This window comes from Gavialis gangeticus, unplaced genomic scaffold, assembly GCF_001723915.1.
Source record: "Gavialis gangeticus isolate Ggan-Ray unplaced genomic scaffold, GavGan_comp1, whole genome shotgun sequence".
Classification (NCBI taxonomy): domain Eukaryota; kingdom Metazoa; phylum Chordata; order Crocodylia; family Gavialidae; genus Gavialis; species Gavialis gangeticus.
The window spans coordinates 139,319-157,805 of record NW_017729000.1 but is presented as its reverse complement, the minus strand read 5'-3'; the positions used below and the strand labels follow the sequence as shown (position 1 = coordinate 157,805).

General features: G+C 45.5%; 1 protein-coding gene across 1 annotated transcript in view; it reads left to right on the top strand.

Moving 5' to 3' along the window:
- Positions 1-16,986: 16,986 nt before the first annotated feature.
- KDM3B (lysine demethylase 3B) overlaps positions 16,987-18,487 on the top strand; it is a gene marked incomplete at its 5' end in the record, with an annotated part of 63,953 nt that continues 62,452 nt past the window's right edge. The window contains one exon of the mRNA XM_019505931.1: positions 16,987-17,163. Coding sequence (XP_019361476.1) covers positions 16,987-17,163 — 177 coding nt within the window. The remainder of the gene's footprint in view (positions 17,164-18,487) is intronic.

Sequence of the window (18,487 nt, the reverse complement as noted above, 5' to 3'; positions counted from 1 at the left end):
TAGTTGGACAGCCCTGGTCATGGGGATCATTATGATCCCTTCTGACCTTGGGAATTGAGTTCCATACTTTTTTATTTGTTTGTCTTGCTTTGTCTGGCCTTAGATGCCAAATTCATAGTGAGCATCAGTGCTGCAGGTAGTTTAAATAAAAGCCTGCACGGTGGTGCATCTCTGACTTTATCAGTGCAGACCATATTTTAGTAGTGAGAGTCTCATGGGTACTGCCCATTCCAGGGATAACAAAATTACAGCTCTGGCAGTTAAAGCAATATGGAGAATTGACATTAGAGAAATATTTACTGTTTTCTTTTCATGCAGTTTAGCAGACAGAAATGAGGAGAATTGGCACAGTGTGACCAAACAGCTTTGCAGGTCTCCCTGACTGGGGGGAAGGTGGGGCGTGACATTGGTTGCTCACAGGCCACTGTTGGGAACTGCTTATCTAAGGAAGAAAAATCCAGTCTTTAGGGAATGGTAGAGACAGACTGCAGAGAATCATCCTCTTCTCTTTTAATTAACTCCAGGCTTTCAACACTTTGTCTATAGACCATTTAAGGTTTTTGCCATGTATAAATTTCATAGCTTTGGTCTTTCAACAGTAACCGATGAGAAAAATATTTTTTAGAATAAAATTGTACAAGCAGTTGCTTCAGCAGGAGATTGTCGTGTGGGGGGTGGGGAGAGGCAAATGTAGATCTTGAATCTCAAGTCATTGTTGAAACTCACAAACTGTCCCTTTGGTGGTGTAGATATCAGTGGCCTATTCCAGTATTTGGGGAGGGGGCCTTTCAGAGAAGTAACCAGGGGTGGGGAGAGTTCCCCATGCAAACACTGGCTTGGAAATTAACTATTAAAAAATTTAAAATTTTTTAAAAATATCTAATCATGGCTACCCAAATGCAAGATTTAAAAAAACCCCACGATTGAACTGCCACATTAGCTTTATCTTCAAAATAACTGAAAGTGAAGGAAAAATTCTGCTGCTTTTTAAAGCTATTCTTTTACTGACAAGAGTAGTTCTTAGTTTAAATCCGGTTAAAAGCCCACCTTCGTTAGAATGTCTCCTCGGTGCTCCGTGCAAGAGTTGAGTTGACAACTGATGGTGAACAGGGGCAGAACTATAATAGTTCATCTCTTCTGAATTTCCAAGCTTTCTGTTTGTTCGCAGTTACTTTAAAAGCACAATGGAATTCTAAAGATACAGGTTTTCGCCGCATTGGTCTACAGGCAAAAGCAGTCAGGACTCTTGGTAGAGGTGATATCTTTTATTAGACCAACTACATAGTTGTGAAAAAAATTCTTTATTTGCAAGCTTTCAGCCTCATGCACCCTTTCCCAGGTGAAGGAGAATGCAAAGTTTGTAAAATTTCTCTCGGGTGGAACTGAAACTTCATATGGCACAGGCAAATTGAAGGATGTTATGGAATTCTAAAATCTTTTTGCCTGTAAGTGACTAGTAGTATTCATTTCCTTAATGTCTGGTATATACATATTGCATAAGCTGCATCTAATTTTTTCTGGTAGTCCCTTTAAGTTTAATAACCAATACTAGCTCCCCTGCTCTTGAAGTTAACAAAGTTTTCTTGTAATATTAAAAAATTAAAAAATGCAGCTCTGACAAACAATTGAGTTCCATTTCTGACCTCACCATTCCCCTAGACCCAGTACTGTTCCTCCCCAAGATGAGTTATTTCTGAGGTGCCCTATTTAAGGAGCAGTGTAAAGGCATGGGGCTCCGCAGGGCTTTGCTGTCATGAGTGCACACAGCCTGGGTGTTGTGTTTTCTTCAGAAGTACAGACAAACCCATGCTGGAGCCGGTTCCTTGGGATTCTGGCAATCTCAGGTATTTACTCATTCTCACCAGAGAGAAGCTTGAGTCTTGATGGTTTTCTTCTGAGTGTTGCACGGCTTGCCCACCTGCAACAGGCGCATGGCAGTGGAACTGTGCTTCAATTCGTCTGGCTTGGCAGCAGTTCCTTTCCCTCTCTGCTAAGGCCTCGTGTGCTTTTCCTGTATGGGGTAGCTGTAGTGTTGTATCAGCGTTACCTGTTGGTTGCTGTGAGTACAGGCAGAAAGGTTGGGAGGACAATAGACAAAGCCACCATGCATGGGAGTTGATAACTGGGGGAATTGCTTGGCCTGTTACTCAGCTGCGGTCCTGTATTAGTAGGAGGGAGACCCTTTTGCATTTTTGGGTGCTACTCACAGTGAGAAACCCGAAGAAGACTAATTGCTGATGCAGCAATGAACAAATATCTCACTGAGATTAAGGTGGGTAATTCACTGGATAATGGCGGGTTATATTTGTGGTCAATAATATTTTAGCAGTAAAATAAATGAACGACTTTTAATTTAAATGTTTTAATTTAGAAATGCCAGATGATTGGAAAAGTGAGTCGAAGTCTAAGAGATGGCGTGAACTAGAGCTCTCATTCACAATATGTCTAGGGAAAATGAAGTGTTTATTGGTAGTTATGGATTAATGTGTAAAGGGCAGAGTCAACAAGTTTGTCAGGATGGATTTGAGAATGGTAAATAATTAACATTCTTTTCTTAAATACCCATTGGGGAACACAGGTGTTTATTCATAGATGCTAGGGTCAGAAGGGACCTCAGTAGGTCATTGAGTCCGACCCCCTGCCCTGGGCAGGAAAGAGCGCTGGGGTCAGATGACTCCAGCCAGGTGCTTATCCAGTCTCCTCTTGAAGACCCCCAGGGTAGGGGAGAGCACCACCTCCCTGGGAAGCCCATTCCAGATTCTGGCAACCCTTACGGTGAAGAAATTCTTTCTAATGCCTGACCTAGATCTGCTGTCTGTCAATTTGTGGCCATTGTTCCTAGTTACTTCAGGGGGTGCCCTAGTAAATAGAACATCTCCTATTCCCTGCTGCCTTCCCTTGATGAATTTATAGGCAGCCACAAGATCACCTCTCAGCCTTCTCTTGCAAATGCTGAAGAGATGTAGGTCCCTCAGTCTCTCCTCGTAGGGCCTTGCCTGCAGGCCTCTGACCATACGAGCGGCCTCTGAACCCTCTCAAGATTCTCTGCATCCCTCTTGAAGTCTGTCGCCCAAAACTGAATGTGGTACTCCGCCTGACCAGTTTAAGTTGATATAAACTTTTTTTTTCCATACTGGTTTATTGTCATCAGTTTGCTAAACATAAAGTGGATTGGTGGAATTCTGTCCTTCCTGCCATCCCTGACAATCCTGGTAGACAGCTGTTGCTGTTTGGTTCCCAGTCTCCTTTAATCTTTTGGGAGAATCTCAGTGCTAGAACAGATGTGAGTCTCAGCCTGTCTCGATCTTTCTTCTGTTCTATGGCCTGAAAGAGCATGGGAGGAGGCATCCTGTGCTTGGATAGAAACCCACGTGGTTCTGTCTTGCTCTGCTTCATCCTTCCATAGCCTGGCAGGGAAGCACGCAGTGGAGAAGCTGGAGACAAGCTTCCCTTCTTGTTATGCATCAGGTCATCAGTTGGCGGAGCTGCTTGATCGATCCAATACATGTTAGGCAGTTTTCTGTCTGTGTTGGATCCTTCAGAGGTGTTGCATGTTCCATCCAATCTCCCTGCCTACAGGAGGGACAAGAAGTAGCAGGTGTCACGGATCAGCGTTGCTTTGGAGGGGGAGGTCTGCCTTGGGACTCCCCAAGAAGAAGCCTTATGTGGTCTCTCTCTACTGAAGGACCCCCTGAAATTGTGTCTCTGTCCTCAGGTTGCTCCCAACTGTTTCAGAACCTCATGTTCTCCTCGGGTGCAGTCAGCTCCATTCCCAACAAAATTATCACAAAACTCTTGTCTTAACCTGAGGACAGCACTCACCCAATAAAATGGAATGGTCATAGGGAACCAGTCAGAGACCAGTCTCTATAGCCTGTTGTCAGGTCTAGGTTGCCCTCTGCCTCTGGGCTGAAAAGGGCATTATGGTACACTGGTTATACAATAAAACCTGCTCTCCCTGAGCCCCCAGAGTGTTCCCCACAAGAGCTGCAGGCTGGACCTTAGCCTGTTGCGTCCCACTCATTGAAATTGCAACAAGGCAGGTATAAGCTGGAAATCAAGGATAGCTTTCTGACTAAGGGGGTGGGTTAAGCTTTGGAAGAGATTATCTAGAGAGCTTGTGGAATCTCTGCCATTGGAAGGTTCTCAGTGCAGTTTAGTCAATTGCTTTGGCTGGGATGGTTCATAGGTTCATAGATGTAGGGTCGGAAGGAGCCTGAACAGATCATCAAGTCTGACCCCCTGCTCTGGGCAGCAATGAATACTGGGCTCATATGAGTTTAAACTTACCAGGGGTCACATGACTGCAACTAGGTAATTATCAAGCCTCCTTTTAAAGACCCCTAAGGTAGGAGCCAGCACCACTTCCCTTGGAAGCTGGTTCCAGATCCTAGCCGCCCTGACTGTGAAGTAGCGCCTCCTGATGTCTAGCCTGAGCCTACTCTTAATCAACTTGTGGCTGTAATTCCTTGTTACTCTGGGAGGCGTTTGGGGGAACCAGGGTCTTGCCCATTCCCCTCTGTTCCCCCCGGCAAGTTTATAAACAGCCATTAGATCCCCTCTCAGCCTTCTCTTGTGGAGGCTGAACAGGTTCAGGTCCTGCAGCCTCTCCTCGTAGGGCCTGCCCTGCTGTCCCCTGATCATGCGGGTGACCCACCTCTGGACCCTCTCCATGCTGTCCACATCCCTCCTGAAGTGCAGTGCCCAGAACTGGACGCAGTACTCCAGCTGCAGCCTGACCAGTGTCACATAGAGGGGGAGGATCACCTCCTTGGACCTACTCGAGATGCATCTGTGGATGTGCGACAAGGTGCGGTTGGTCTTCCTGATCACGTCCTCACGCTGCCGGCCCATGTTCATTTTGGAATCGATAGTGACTCCAAGATCTCTTTCTGCCACTGTGCTTTCAAGAAGGGAGTTTGTCAGCCTATAGGTATGTTGCTGGTTCTTTCTGCCCAAGTGCAGCACCCTGCACTTGCCAGTATTGAATCCCATCCTATTCACATTTGCCCACCCCTGTAACCTGTTCAGGTCCAGTTGTATCCTGTCCTTCCCTTCTAGCATGCCCCCTTCGCCCCAAATCTTGGTGTTGTCAGTGAATTTGAACAAGGGCTATTCATCCCCTCGTCCAAGTTGCAAATAAAGAAATTGAACAGTGCGGGCCCGAGGACTGAGCCCTGGGGGACCCCGCTGCCCACTTCCCTCCAGGTCGAATATGACCCATCCACCAGCACTCTCTGGGTGCAGCCCCCTAACCAATTTGCAATCCATGTGACTGTAGACATCAGTGCCACAGTCACCTAGCTTTTTAATGAAAATGGGGTGGGAGACCGTGTCAAAGGCCTTCCTGAAGTCCGGAAAGACTACCTCCACCATGACGCCTGTGTCCAATGATTTTGTGACCTGATCGTAGAAGGCAATCCAGTTGGTCTGACAGGACCTGTCCTTAATGAACCCATGCTGGTTGCCCTTGAGCATCATCCCCCGTGCTGGCCCCTCGCAGATGTGCTCCTGGATAACTTTCTCAAAGAGCTTCCCCAGGACCAAGGTAAGATTAATGGGCCTATAGTTGCCCGGGTCCTCCCTCCTTCCTTTTTTGAAAATGAGGACCAGATTGGCCTTCTTCCAGCCTTTTGTCACCTGGCTAGAGCACCACGAGTGCTTGTAAAGCCATGCCAGGGGCCCCATGGTTTAGACAGGGTAATTGTGCCTTGAGCAGGGAGCTGAACTAAATCACGCTCCCCGCCGACCCCCCGGGGCTATTTTATGCATTTCCATAGCGTAGATAAGTGGGAATATTCCTAGGCTTTACCACGCCTGCCTCTGGGGCACTAGTGAACGCGTGGCAGGTAGTAGTGTCCTTTTCCTCCTGCCTTTGGCAATGGTGGTTTCATATTAAAAAAACCGGCGTGTGTTGCTCTGGGACCTGCTTTCAGGTCTTTTCTGTTCCTTCTCTTAAAAATGCAGTCATCCTTTGGCAAAATCTTTTTGGGGGTTCAGTGTAAATGCTGTGGTTTTAGTAGTTAAGGCAAGCCATAGGTAGAATTGGACATGGAATTAAGGTGTTAGCTTCTTAGAAGCTAATAAGATGTGTAGTCCTGCAGTAGCTCTATATTGGGGAAGTATTTTCATTGTGTATGCACTGTGTTGGCATAGAGTAAGTCTTCGCTCTTCAGAGTTCTGTCTCATTGGATTTGTATTAATATAGTTAATTTTGTAATGTGGAAGATGAGCAATTTGCAGGTGTTCTGTACACAGGAGACCTAACTGTTGGAACCCCTAAGGCAGAGTTCCTTCCCGGGAGGGAAGAGCACAAGATTCTCTGAGCTTCACGGGCGTTTTGTTGCTCTCCTTGTTTTTAAGTTGAAGGTACTGGAACATGCCTATGGGTAGTGCAGAAAGCTCTGAAATATTTTACAAGATCATGTGTGAGAAAATGGAGGGGGGTAACAATGGAGTAACAGGACTCAAGTGCCTACATGTGAAATAATGCACTTGAGGCGAAATGCCCACACAGGAGGATTTGAATCTATTGAGCTAGTTAATATGGCGGGCAGAGAGGGATTTGTGGCTATTGACCTTATCAAAACGAAGACTGCACGGTGTCTAGCAGCTGACTTCCTGCACTGATGGTGCACAGAACTCTGATTGCACACATAGTATGTCTAGTGTAGCAACTACAGATCAGTACCAAATTGCAAGGGTGCAAAATTTGTGTAAGTGGCTGGGTAAATACTTGAGCAGTCCGTGTGGAGCACTGTGCAGTACCCAGCCTGGTTAAGCTAAATTAAAACTAGCTTGGAGTCTACACAAGTTGTGCTGTACACTGATTCCATGACCTGAACCTTTGGCTCTTTCACTTGCACCCTTTGGGAGCTGTTTTTGTTTGCAGTTAGATCTTCGCAAAGAATGAGGAGGAGGAAGAATCCTGCACAGCCTAAAGGCTGTCAAGAGGCTCTCCAGGGGTGATTGATTACATCTAGCAGTCCAAGTGCAGCATGAGTCTTTGAGAGAGCATCTTTGTGTCTTAAGTGGCAACAAAGCCCTTGGATCTTTCCTGACTGACCATGTCTGGTGCTGGAGATCCAATACCAGGGCCTTTTTAGAGCTGCTTCCTAGAATGTTTTGCCTTATGATGCCTTTGAACATAGGATCTTCACATTAGGTTCATATTTGTTATGTTTAGTGACAGTTTGGACTCGCCCTGTTTTTGTTACTTGTGTACATGAGAAATCAAAGCTGCCCCTTTAAGAATAGGGTTGTGGTGCAGTGAGTGCACTCAAGTTGGGACTGGGCTCTCGCTGCTTTGGCAGGAAGAAGCTAGCCTCTGGCCAGCGCTGAGCAGGCCTCTCTTGCAGGGAGTTCCTGAAGAAAACGCTTTGATTTTCCTTCACAGTCCGATGGTTAAGGAATTGGCTCTGAGGTCGGACCCAGAGAGTGGTAGTCAACGGAAGTAAATCCTCATGGTGCTCTGTGACCAGTGGTGCCCCAGAAGGCTCTGTCCTTGGACCTGCTCTCTTTAACATCTTTATTAACCATGTGGACATTGGTGTCAGAAGCAGACTGGCCAAGTTTGCCGATGGCACGAAACTTTGGGGTAAGGCGTCCATACCTGATAGGCTGGTGATCCAGGCTGACCTTGACAGGCTTAGAAAATGGACAGATAAAAACCTGATGATATTCAATACAGAAAAATGCAAGGTACTCCACTTTGGGGGCTGGGGGGAGAATGACGACACCCCTCGCATCATGCTTATAGGCTTGACAGTGCTACGCTTGCTAGCGACATGGCTGAAAGGGACTTGGGGGTCATGACTGACCACAAGATGAACATGAGCCACCAATGCAATGTCGCAGCTGGTAAAGCGAGCAAGACTCTGGCTTGCATCCATAGATGCTTCTCAAACAAATCTCAAGATGTCATCCTCCTGCTGTACTCAGCCTTGGTGAGGCTGCAGCTGGAATACTGCATCCAATTCTGGGCTCCACAATTTTACAAGGATGTGGAAAAGCTTGAGAGAGTCCAGAGGAGAGCCACATGCATGATCAGAGGGCAAGAGAACAGGCCTCATGATGAGAGGCTGAGAGCCATGGGACTCTTCAGCCTGCAAAAAGGCAGGCTCAGAGGTGATGTAGTGGCAGCCTACAAGTACATAAGGGGGGGGTGCATCAGGATCTGGGGGAATGCAAGTTCACCAGAGCACCCCAAGGGATGACAAGGTCCAGTGGTCACAAACTCCTCTAAGACTGTTTTAGGCTGGACATAAGGAAAAACTTCTTTACTGTCTGAGCCCCCAGGGCCTGGAATAGACTGCTCCAGAGGTGGTTCAAGCACCTACTGTAGATTCTTTTAAGAAACATTTGGACACCTATCTTGCTGGGATCCTTTGACTCTAGCTGACTTCCTGCCCCTGGGGCAGGGGGCTGGACTCGATGATCCTCCAAGGTCCCTTCCAGCCCTAATGTCTATGAATCTATGACGTTTCTAGAATTAAAAGTGTTCTCTCTGAAAGTGTGTGTGTAATTACACATGTCATGAATGTAGAGGTTCCCCTAGGGTCACTGGCCTGGCTTTCTGCACACTGCTTCTAGCACTGGAACATAACACAAGTGACAGTAAAAGTGGAATCCATTCTGCAAGGAGAAGCTGAAGATTTTGTCATGGTCAGCATCAGCTGCCAAAGCAGAATGCATTAGTTGCCCCTCTGAAAAAGAAAAGTGAAGTAGTCTGGCACTAACAGTTGAAATGGCAGTTCTTACAGGCTGCAGTTAGAAATGCTTGTAATTCTGCAGATATTTGCGTCTCCTCTCCTGGTCCGCATAGCATGATCAGAGACTGGCAGTATTGTCTGTGGAGAAAACTGGACTGACAGACAGGTGTCATGGTGTGGCTGGACTGCATGCTGGGCAGGTGGATTTGGGGCACAAGAAAACAAGTGTCATAACTGCAAGGCCAGATACAATCGACATCAAGTGGCAGTGAGTTTCTTGTGGCAAATGAAAAGGAAACAAACAGTTTGTTCAGTTTTTGGATGTCTTCAAGAAGTATTAATTTCAAGGGACTATAAGATACAGCACTGGAGAAAAGCTAACCGTGCCACTCAGCAAAGTTCTGCAAAGAATAGCAGTTACTTAGCCAATCCTCTGGTTAAAAAAAAGTGTCAGAATAGAAAAAAAAATTCTCGAGTGTTATCAAAGGGAGAGAGAACCTCCGTCGTTACGGATTAAAACTGCCTACGTTCCAGAGGTGATTCTATTGTAACTTTTATTAAAGCAGATCATTGTCTCCCAGAGCTATGCATAAAACCTTTTGGGAGTTGAAATTACTCTACGTGTAGAAGTAGTGAATGGCACTGAACTTCCATCTCATGGTTGGATTGATGTGGAATCTACTTGACCGCCACTTAACTGCCATACTGCAATACAGTGTCCCCGTATTTGTGGGCTTTGGAAAGATGGCCCCAGTGCTACTGACAGGAGTCTTAGGAACATAGGGCTGGGCAGGACCTTCTCCATCAAGGAGTTCAGTGCCTGGTATTGCAGGCATCAGTGCTGCACGTGATGGCTGCTCTCGTCAGACTGCACGGCATGAGCGCCTGCTTCAGGCAGTCTGTAGCTGTGCTGAACATGGTGCCTGGGAGCTCAGGTCCCAGACCAGCTGGAGCAGGCCCCATATGGTGCGTGTGCCCAAGTGGGCACTATGTGCGGTGCTGTCCAGCCCAGGGTAGCCCCTGTGTTGGGGTCCTGGCTACTGTCCTGGCTGGACTGGACTGTACTGCATGTGGTGCCCATTTTGGTGAATCCCGGATCTGTGCCGCACGCAGTGTGGGTCCCAGCCCAGCTGGAGCAGCCTCCAGGTTGGGTATCCTGGGGGAGGGGCTACATAGGCCCAATGTAGCTCACACGCTGCCCCATGCTGTGAGCATGTGCTGTGCCCTGTGTGGGCCCAGTTGGACGCAGGGCCAGCACTGGGACCTGGATGATGGGGCTCTGCAAGCGAGGTCTGCCCTACAAGTAGTGTGTGGCCCTTGGGGCTCTACAGCTTGCTTCTGATGCCTGTTCTGTTACTAAATGTGGTATCACCTGAGAGCAGGGGACTTGTAAAGGAATGATTATAGTTGGTCAGTTCAGCTACCATAAAAACCAGAAAGGGATCCTTGCCCCATTGAAGGGAAATTGAGCGTTGCGATAACAAATCAACAATGCTGGCTAAGCATAAAACTTTCAGATCTTCTAGTGAATTTGGGACAGCCCTGCCGACTGTACAGCCTCAGAGGAAGCAGAGAGTTATCAGAGGGATTATGCCAGGCGGATGCTGTACCTTTGCAAGGAATAATTCATGTGTAGGTTGTCTTGAAACTCTGAAAATGGATCACAGGCGGGTCAAGATTCCTTTTCCTAAAATGTGTAATGGTGTTGTGCAACAAAGTAAAAGGGAAAAACGTGTCTGTAGACCATAGAGAGCTGAACAACATAATCCTATCCCAGATATGCACCAGTATCCATAGTTCAAGAAATCTGTGCTAGGTGGAAACTTCTGGACTTTTTGTCTTTAGTGAAGGTAAATAGGCTTAGCAGTTTAAATGACAGTACTGCAAACTTAATAGTATTCTTATCACCTTAAGGTTATGTCATTGTGTTTGCATTCTTTTTGGATTTGCTGCTTCACCTGCAACCTTCTGTTCTGCTTGGAGAGAAGATCTGGGAACTGAGATGGGTGTGTCCTGTTTGGATGCACATACCTCTGGCAAACAGTTTAGGGGTCACGTGCAAAAATACATCATCATCTTCATTGTGAGGCTAAGCAGAGTATGAACACACCCCAAAAACTATGGACAATTTTATGAAATTTTGGCTAAGTATGCCCTAAAACAAAAGTGTGCTGCAACTGCTGCTGAATATTCAGTGACTTTTGCAGTGAATTATAGATTCCTTTCCAGACTATCCTATGACTAGGAAATGAATGTGAAGAAGTTTTAAAAAACTGCAGGATTATATTTGTTCAGAGTGGTGTAAGAATATCTTACTAGGTTTCCCGAGAGCCAGTCGCCATCTGACTTTTAATTGGAATCTGCCCTTTTGAGGCAGTTGATAGTCCTAAATGATAATTGGTTAGAAACTTGAGGTTGGATTCCCAGTTATTGAAAGATTTGACGTAGCAGGAGAGCTTCTTCCATGTAGCAGGAAAGTTGCAGCTTCTTAGATGTAATCGTTGCTGGCCTCATTCATGTTAGTCTCCGAGATTGTTCAAAGCAAACTGAAGCTGGTGCAGAATGTACAGTCTTCAAGCAGAGCATCTGCACGGGTTGCCTGTGGCTCTCTGGCTGTCAGAGTTTGGTTTTGCTCTTTTAAATGATCAGGGACTTGAACTGCGTACTTTCCTCTAGCTCATGTCCTCTTGCTGTGATAAACACAGCAATACTTGACTTGCAGCTCATTTGCCAGAAGAGCGTGCTGCTGACGGTATTTTCTGAGGGGTCCCCTACTGTTCTGTCCTGGATTAGGGCGTTTTTGCATCTCAAATGTAAATGTGAATTAAATTTGGTCCTGGATCTCTTGTGTAGTTGATTCCTCTGTGTCAAATGGACAAAGTAAAACTGAAACTGGTTTTTCAGCTATAGTAGTTGTGTGCCATTAAAATGCTGCGCAGCCTTAGTGCAATTATCCTCAGTACTCCTGAGAAACAGGGAAGTAAATCTGTAGCTTTTCAAGCAGGAAGCACTGTTTAGTATGACCATATAACTTCAAGTAGTTGCTTCGCTGTTGAATCCAATAACTTATTTGACTAAGACTTGTTCAAGACAGGCATCCAGTTTTGATTTGAAGCCATCAAGAGATGCAGAAGAAAGCACTTTTTAATAGTATTGTATTGCAGTGAGTAATAGCATTAAAGTTAAGCTTTGGACCTTCTTTGCATTTCAAGTTTGCTGGTTTCGGTCTCTCTCTGTCTTTAGGAACCTGGAATTTTCATTTTGCATACTCCCAGTTTGCTGCCTCAGCTCTGATAAACTGGACAGCTGAAGCTCCTTAAGTCTGTCGTGACAACTTATCTTATCTTTGCCCCCAGAATATTTTTGCAGCACTGTTCTGGTGCTCTGCAAAGTTCCAGCATCTTTTAAAATGTGAATCCTGAAACCAGAGGCAGTGTTCCCTTAATGGCTTCTGGCTAAAGTTGTCCTCTCTTGTATCTGTGGCTTTCTGCCCAGGAAATATATTTCCTGTTATAAAGAAAAATGTGAACGTTTATTCCTCTATCCTATTTTTGATACTAGAGTTCCCAAAGTTGGAAGAGTAGTCCTTTTGAACCAAGAAGCTCATATCCTACTGGTCAGAACTACTCTTTGCCTAGAAGCAATGTGGATGAGTCTTGACTTCAGAACATGGAGACTTGGCTGTCTAGCGATCGCTGATTTCATCTTTCTGGAGTTCCAGAGTAGCTGTGCTGGTGCTTGCACTGCTCTTGAGCAAGTTGGGACAAAATAAGCAGCTTATTTTCTATCCTTTGTCAGTGGAAACTTGAGAGCACAACCTTTTGTCCCCTATCTGAAACTTGGAAGGTGAGACTTTCCCCTCATGCCATTGCACTTTTTGACCTTGGAAGAACTACCCAGTGCGCTGTCTGAGAGCAATACTCTGCCTGGTACTAGATTCAACTGATGTTGTGCCCTTCTGTGCTGCTCTGAAGTGGCAGTGCTGGGGCGGAAGAAGAGGGAGGTGCTAAGGTGGAGTAGTAGCAGATACAGAATCACCTGCAGTTTTGTCTGCTGTTTAAGTGTTTATCTTTTATTCATGAAACTTGATTGATTGTGTATTGAGGCTTTTAGCTGCTTTCGTGATGAGAGCTGGGATTTCCTCCCCCCCTCCCCCTGGTTATTTTCCAAGTAATCTTTTGAATTGTTCTGTCTTTTGCCCAATGGTGGAGCTGTATTTAATAGGAGGATGCCACTAAAAGAAATGTAGCCCTGGGTGGGCAATTACTTGGGCTGTTGCAAGCCAGGTCAGCCCCCCTGCGTCCCCTAACAACTCCCAGGGCTACCAGGAAGCAAGTCCAGCTGCTGTGCTGCCCCGGCCGTGCTGCGGGACCAGGGGCTGTGGGACCGGCTGCATGCGCTACACACCAGGCTGCCCCCTGCATCTGGACCAGGTGGCATCAAGGGACTCGCTGCCAGGCAGAAAAACATCTTGGAGAACCCGATCTGTCCCGCAGGCTGTATTTTGCCCGCCCCCGGTCTCTACTCTGACTAGTGAGTTAGGTAATAGCCTGCTCTTTTCATTCCATGGTGTCTTGCATTCTTCTTCCCTTCAGTTTCTAGTGCTTTGCCGAAACGTAGGTGTTGAGCTGTGCCCATAGGTGGGGTCTGCTGAACTCAAGGAGGCGGCTGCCTGATATTTGTGGGCAGATCTTGGGGCTGGCCGCCACTTTTGTGGGCAGAGGTAGCAGGGGAATGTCTCTGGTGGAAGGGCCCTGGCAGTCCTGCCCGTCCCCACAGACTGCCAGATGGCCTGAAACCTGGCTTAATTACTCTGAACTCAGTAGTTCCCTATTCATAGATGAAGAGCTCATCATCTAGTCTGGTTTCTGGACTGATACAGGGCACTGTTTATTTGAGTAATTCTTGAATTCTTGCATCAATTTTGACATGGTTTTTTGCGTGAATCTGATATCTTTTATTAGACCAACTTGCATCTTTGATTAAAAAATTCATGAAGTGACAAACTTGGTGAATTCTTGCATCAAGTTTTTAAACTTTCAGTCAAATTAAACTATCTTTGTATAATATCCTCCACATTGAAAAACTAACGAAGGATTCACCAGACTGCCTAGTCAGTTGTTCCACAGTTATGCTACAGTTAAAAAGTTCTTACTTTCAGTTTTAAGTTGTTTTTCAGCAATTAAATGATTTCATAGGAAAGTTGGGCTGAAGGAGCCTCACAAAAAGGTTATCTAGTCCAGCCCCCTGTCGAAGGCAGGATAACACCTGACTAAACCATCCCAGCCAAGTATCTGTCCAAACTGCTCTTGAAAATTTCCAAGGATGAAATGTTCACAATTTCTCTAGGTGCCTGTTCCAGTGCTTGACCACCCTGATGGTCAGAAAGTGCCGCCTCCTCTCCAACCTCAATTCCTCCTGCTACAGCTTGAGGCCATTGCTCCTAGTCCTGTACCCTGCAGCCACAGAGAAGAGCTCATCCCCAGCCTCTCTGTTATCATCCTTCAGGTATTTGAAGACTTATCACATCCCTCCCAGTCTTGTCTTCTCCACACTAAATAACCCTAAGTCTTTCAGCCTTTCCTCATCTGTCTCTCCTCCCAGGCCCCTATTGCTCTACACTGGAGTCTCCAAATTGTTCATATCCTTATTGAAGTGTTGGGCCCAGAACTGGACACAGTTCTCCAGGTGAGGCCTTGCCAGTGCTGAATAGAGCAGAAGAATCACTTGCCTTAATTTGCAATTAACATTCCTGTTAATACAACCCAGGAGATGTTGGGGCTTTTTTGCAGTGAGAGCACACTGTTGATTTGTATTGAGGTTATTATGGTCCACCGTGACCCCCAGCAGCCCTGGCAGTCATTCCCCAGGCTGTATTTGCACATGCAGTTATTCCATCCCAAGTGCAGGGCTTTGCACTTGTCCTTGTTGAATCTCATCTGGTTGATGTGGATCAGTTCTCCAGGCTATCCAGGTCATTCTGGATCCCAGCTCTGCTCTCCAGAGAGTCTGTGATGCCACCTGACTTGGTGTGGTCTGCAAATTTGCTGTGTGTGTACTCGATCCTATTGTCCAAATCATTAAGGAAGCTATTAAAAGAACTCGGCAGTGTTTTACATATTTACCAATCTGAAGAACTCTTTGTTGTGAGAAATTTTTACTCTGTGTAGCTTATGATGACATACCCTTCCTTTTGATAAGTTTAAATAACTGAACTTTTAAAGTCTCCTGCTAACAGGCTTTTTTCCCCCAGACTTCACTTCTTTCTCATAGCTCTTTTTTGAGGCCTTTCCAGTTTTTCTACACTTTCTTTGTAGCATGGATGCAATAACTAGATATTTACTTTATTAATGGTCTCAGTAACGTCCCATATGGAGTTGGTATCACCTTCTTACTCCTACTAGTCCCCCCCCTTATCCATCCAAGTTGGCATTAGCATTTGTGACCATCATCATTGACAGACATCATGTTTATTTGGTTATCCAAGTCCTTTCCACTGCTGATTTATAGGATAGTCCTAACCCTGAGCCACCTGGATTTGGGAAGGGCAGTGTATAAATTGAATATGTACCAGTACATGCATAATAAACCCTGTAAATGACACTTAGGTTCTTTATTCCTAGAGGCCTCTTGTAACATATTTGTTACAATACTTGTGCTCTGCATGTGTGCAGCAATTTTCATAAGAGGCTCCTGGAGCTACTTAGAACTGAGAGAAGCCGCAACAGCCAGTGTTGTGCCACAAAGCAATTGCTTGTTTGTGCTAAGGCTGGTGCTGTGCCAACAGTTTATTTCAGATTGCTGAACTATTTGCATTCAGTAAGTCCACTTTAACCTAAAAGGCCAAATTTCTGGGAAGCTAAGATCTGTTTGGGGGAGTTTGGTGCAGCGTAAATGTGGAGAATACCAGAGTGAGGGGAGGGTGTGTGTGCTTTAAGCTGTACTGACAATTCTTTAGCTATTTTGAGACGTGTGTGTAAAGAAAATCCCTTTGTGAGCCTTTAAGAGCTCAGGTGCCGAAGTAGCAGAAGTATAGGTTTTTGGCAGGGTGCGTGCCCACCTGCAGGAGAAAAGCCGTTCAGCCCTCCAGTGAAAATGGGCTGTGTGAATTAAGTTGAATGAAGGGTGGCATCTTCCAGGCGTGCTAAATCATGTCAGCGTTCTAAACGCAAGGGCTGCCCACACGTGCGTAGCAAACGTGCAGCTGTAGTTGTGCAAACCCTGCCCCCTTTCATTGTGAGCTAAAGTTCAGGAATTCTGCAGGAGAGCACTACAGATATGCTTTCTTCTGTTGGGCTCAAACTTTTGAGCTGGGTGTGGGAAAACATGGGTGGCTGCTAGTATCTGTTGATTTAAAAAAAAAAAAAAAAATGGGAGTTGTTTTGTCTTCAGTTTCTGTCATTTCCTATCGACCTCAGTGATCTTATGGTAATTTAGTAAAAATTAATTGTAATGTACAAATTGACATTGTTTCCTATGGTGTGGGAATGTGTTACCGATTTTGGTTTGATATGTAAAAGAGCTGTTTTTTATGAGAGGACCTTGGGCTCTACAAATAAAGACAGAGTGTTGTAGCAGTAGTGTTCTGGGATGGTGCCCTAGTGGTTAGATTAGGGGCTAAGACTCTGGGATATTATTCTTGGCTTCATCCCACTCATTCTCTAACTTCACAGGTCATTTTAATGTCTTTACTTCTGTTTACCTGGCTGAGGAACAGGTGCCACCTGGGAGGTTCAGGCTTAATATTGTGCACTGCAGTCTGTTGTGCCGTCTCACCTACAAAAGGCCTATCGTGAAGCAGCGCATCTGAGCAGCACCAGTCTCGTGTTGACTGAAATGTTTGCCAAGGGTTCAGAGCATGGAACGTGGTGTGCAAGGCTAAGACCTCCCTGTGTTAGTAGGAGTTCTGTAGGCAAAGCGTTTCTGACTGAAGAGGAGTTTAAATTCTGTGAATAATGATTATAGCAATGTTTGTAAACACAGAGGACTGAGCGAAAAGCATCTACAAGTCAGGGTGGACTGCTGTATGGATTACTGAGGCAAGGCGAGGTTTGGGTGGGAGGAAGTGACTTTCTCATTGTTCAGTTGCTCTTAATTTAGCTGACTTTTTTGGTAGCTGTGTAAACGTGACAGTCTGGCAGGCTGTGAAGCATGCTCTAACATGGTGCTAATCTTCCTGACCGACAATGAAGTCCCTTTCTCCATAGCTGTTTGCAGGATTTCCCTCCTCTCACCCATGGGGTTTGGAATGTGTTCTTAAATCACCTTTTAAAATCTCGTGCAGATCTTTGTGGAGTTTGATGGCTGCAACTGGAAGCAACATGCCTGGGTGAAAGTTCATGCTGAAGAGGTCATCGTGTTGCTGTTGGAAGGCTCGCTGGTTTGGGCTCCTCGAAATGATCCAATTCCACTTCAGGGAACTCGGGTCTCTCTCGCGCATTGGCCTGCACTTGTAAGTATTTGGCTAGAACAATTTCAGCATGGAAAAAAGCCATGTAATTGTTGAAGTTGGGATTAGCTTTATCTCAGGTCCTTTTTATGGCTTATGTGCTGCTTCCTGACCTTAGCTATATTGAGTTGAGGCAGGAACAAATTTGGGAAGTGGAAAATGCAGTTGGGATCTGGACAAAATGTTCTGTTATCTCTGAGGCTGCGAAGTCGGAGGTCTCGCATGTTGTGATGTGTATTTCCTAAGGTAGGTTGTTTCTGGACCATGCTATCCCAAGCAGCTTAGCTTACGAACTCCAGGTCCCATTTCAGAGGTCTGATTGTTTGGGTGAAATTTAGGTTGCATGTGGAACTCTTTTCAGGTGCTTGGGATTGTACGGTGATGAAGTAGCGAGGAACTTTTGAAGGTTTTAGAAAGATTATTTCTCATAGTACCTAGCTGTGATTCCTGCAGAATTTATAAGGACTTCCCCCCTGCTCCCCTTGACTTTTAATAGGCTAAGTGCTATACCCCAAAGTTTTTGTTGGAATAGCCGTATTGCCTGGAGGATGTGGAAAGATGCACAGAGAAGAGAGCTGCTGCTGGCTGCCAGCTCCATTTTTCATTTGGGGAAACAGATTAACTGTGTCAAAGGAAGCCGTCTGTCAGCATATGCTACCCCTTCATGTTGACCTTGCCACCATAGCTATTCCAATGTTTTCATATTTGCTGTTCCAGTCCTTTCTATTCTGGAGGACTCTGGGGATATGAAAACTAATGAAATTAAAACTTGAGAAGATTTAATTGAAATCAAGTGAGAGAGAGAAATTTTAGTCAGTGCTGAAACCTTTTTGTTGATCTCTATTTAAGTTGCATGGGAAACTGTTGAGAGAGAACATCTTTGGTTCAGTATTTCTTCCCCTTAAGTTAGTGTCTGAGAGTGAGCATGTGTTATTTTCTTGGTCCTTCAAGAGTTCACCAGCAAATGTAAAAGAAAGATTCAAGATGCAGTGCTCCTGGTAATAACTTAGCAAAGTAGCTTTTGATGCGTTTCAGGCTGCTTTTATCAATCATAAAACAAAATTCCACAATCTTTCCTTAGTGAGTCGCCTTCAAAAACATCTCTTATTCTGTCCTTTTTGTAGGTCACTTCTAAGTAGAAAGTATCCTGATTTCCCCGCCGCCCCCAACCCCTTCAAGCATTAATATTTTAAAATAACTCTATACAACTAGAAGTTAATGTTATAAATGTGTTTTCATCTGGGAGTCTGTTCTCTAGTGCTCTGGCATCTGGGTTGTGTTAACAGGAATATCTCTTGCAAATTAAGTGAAGTCATGGTGGGTGGAT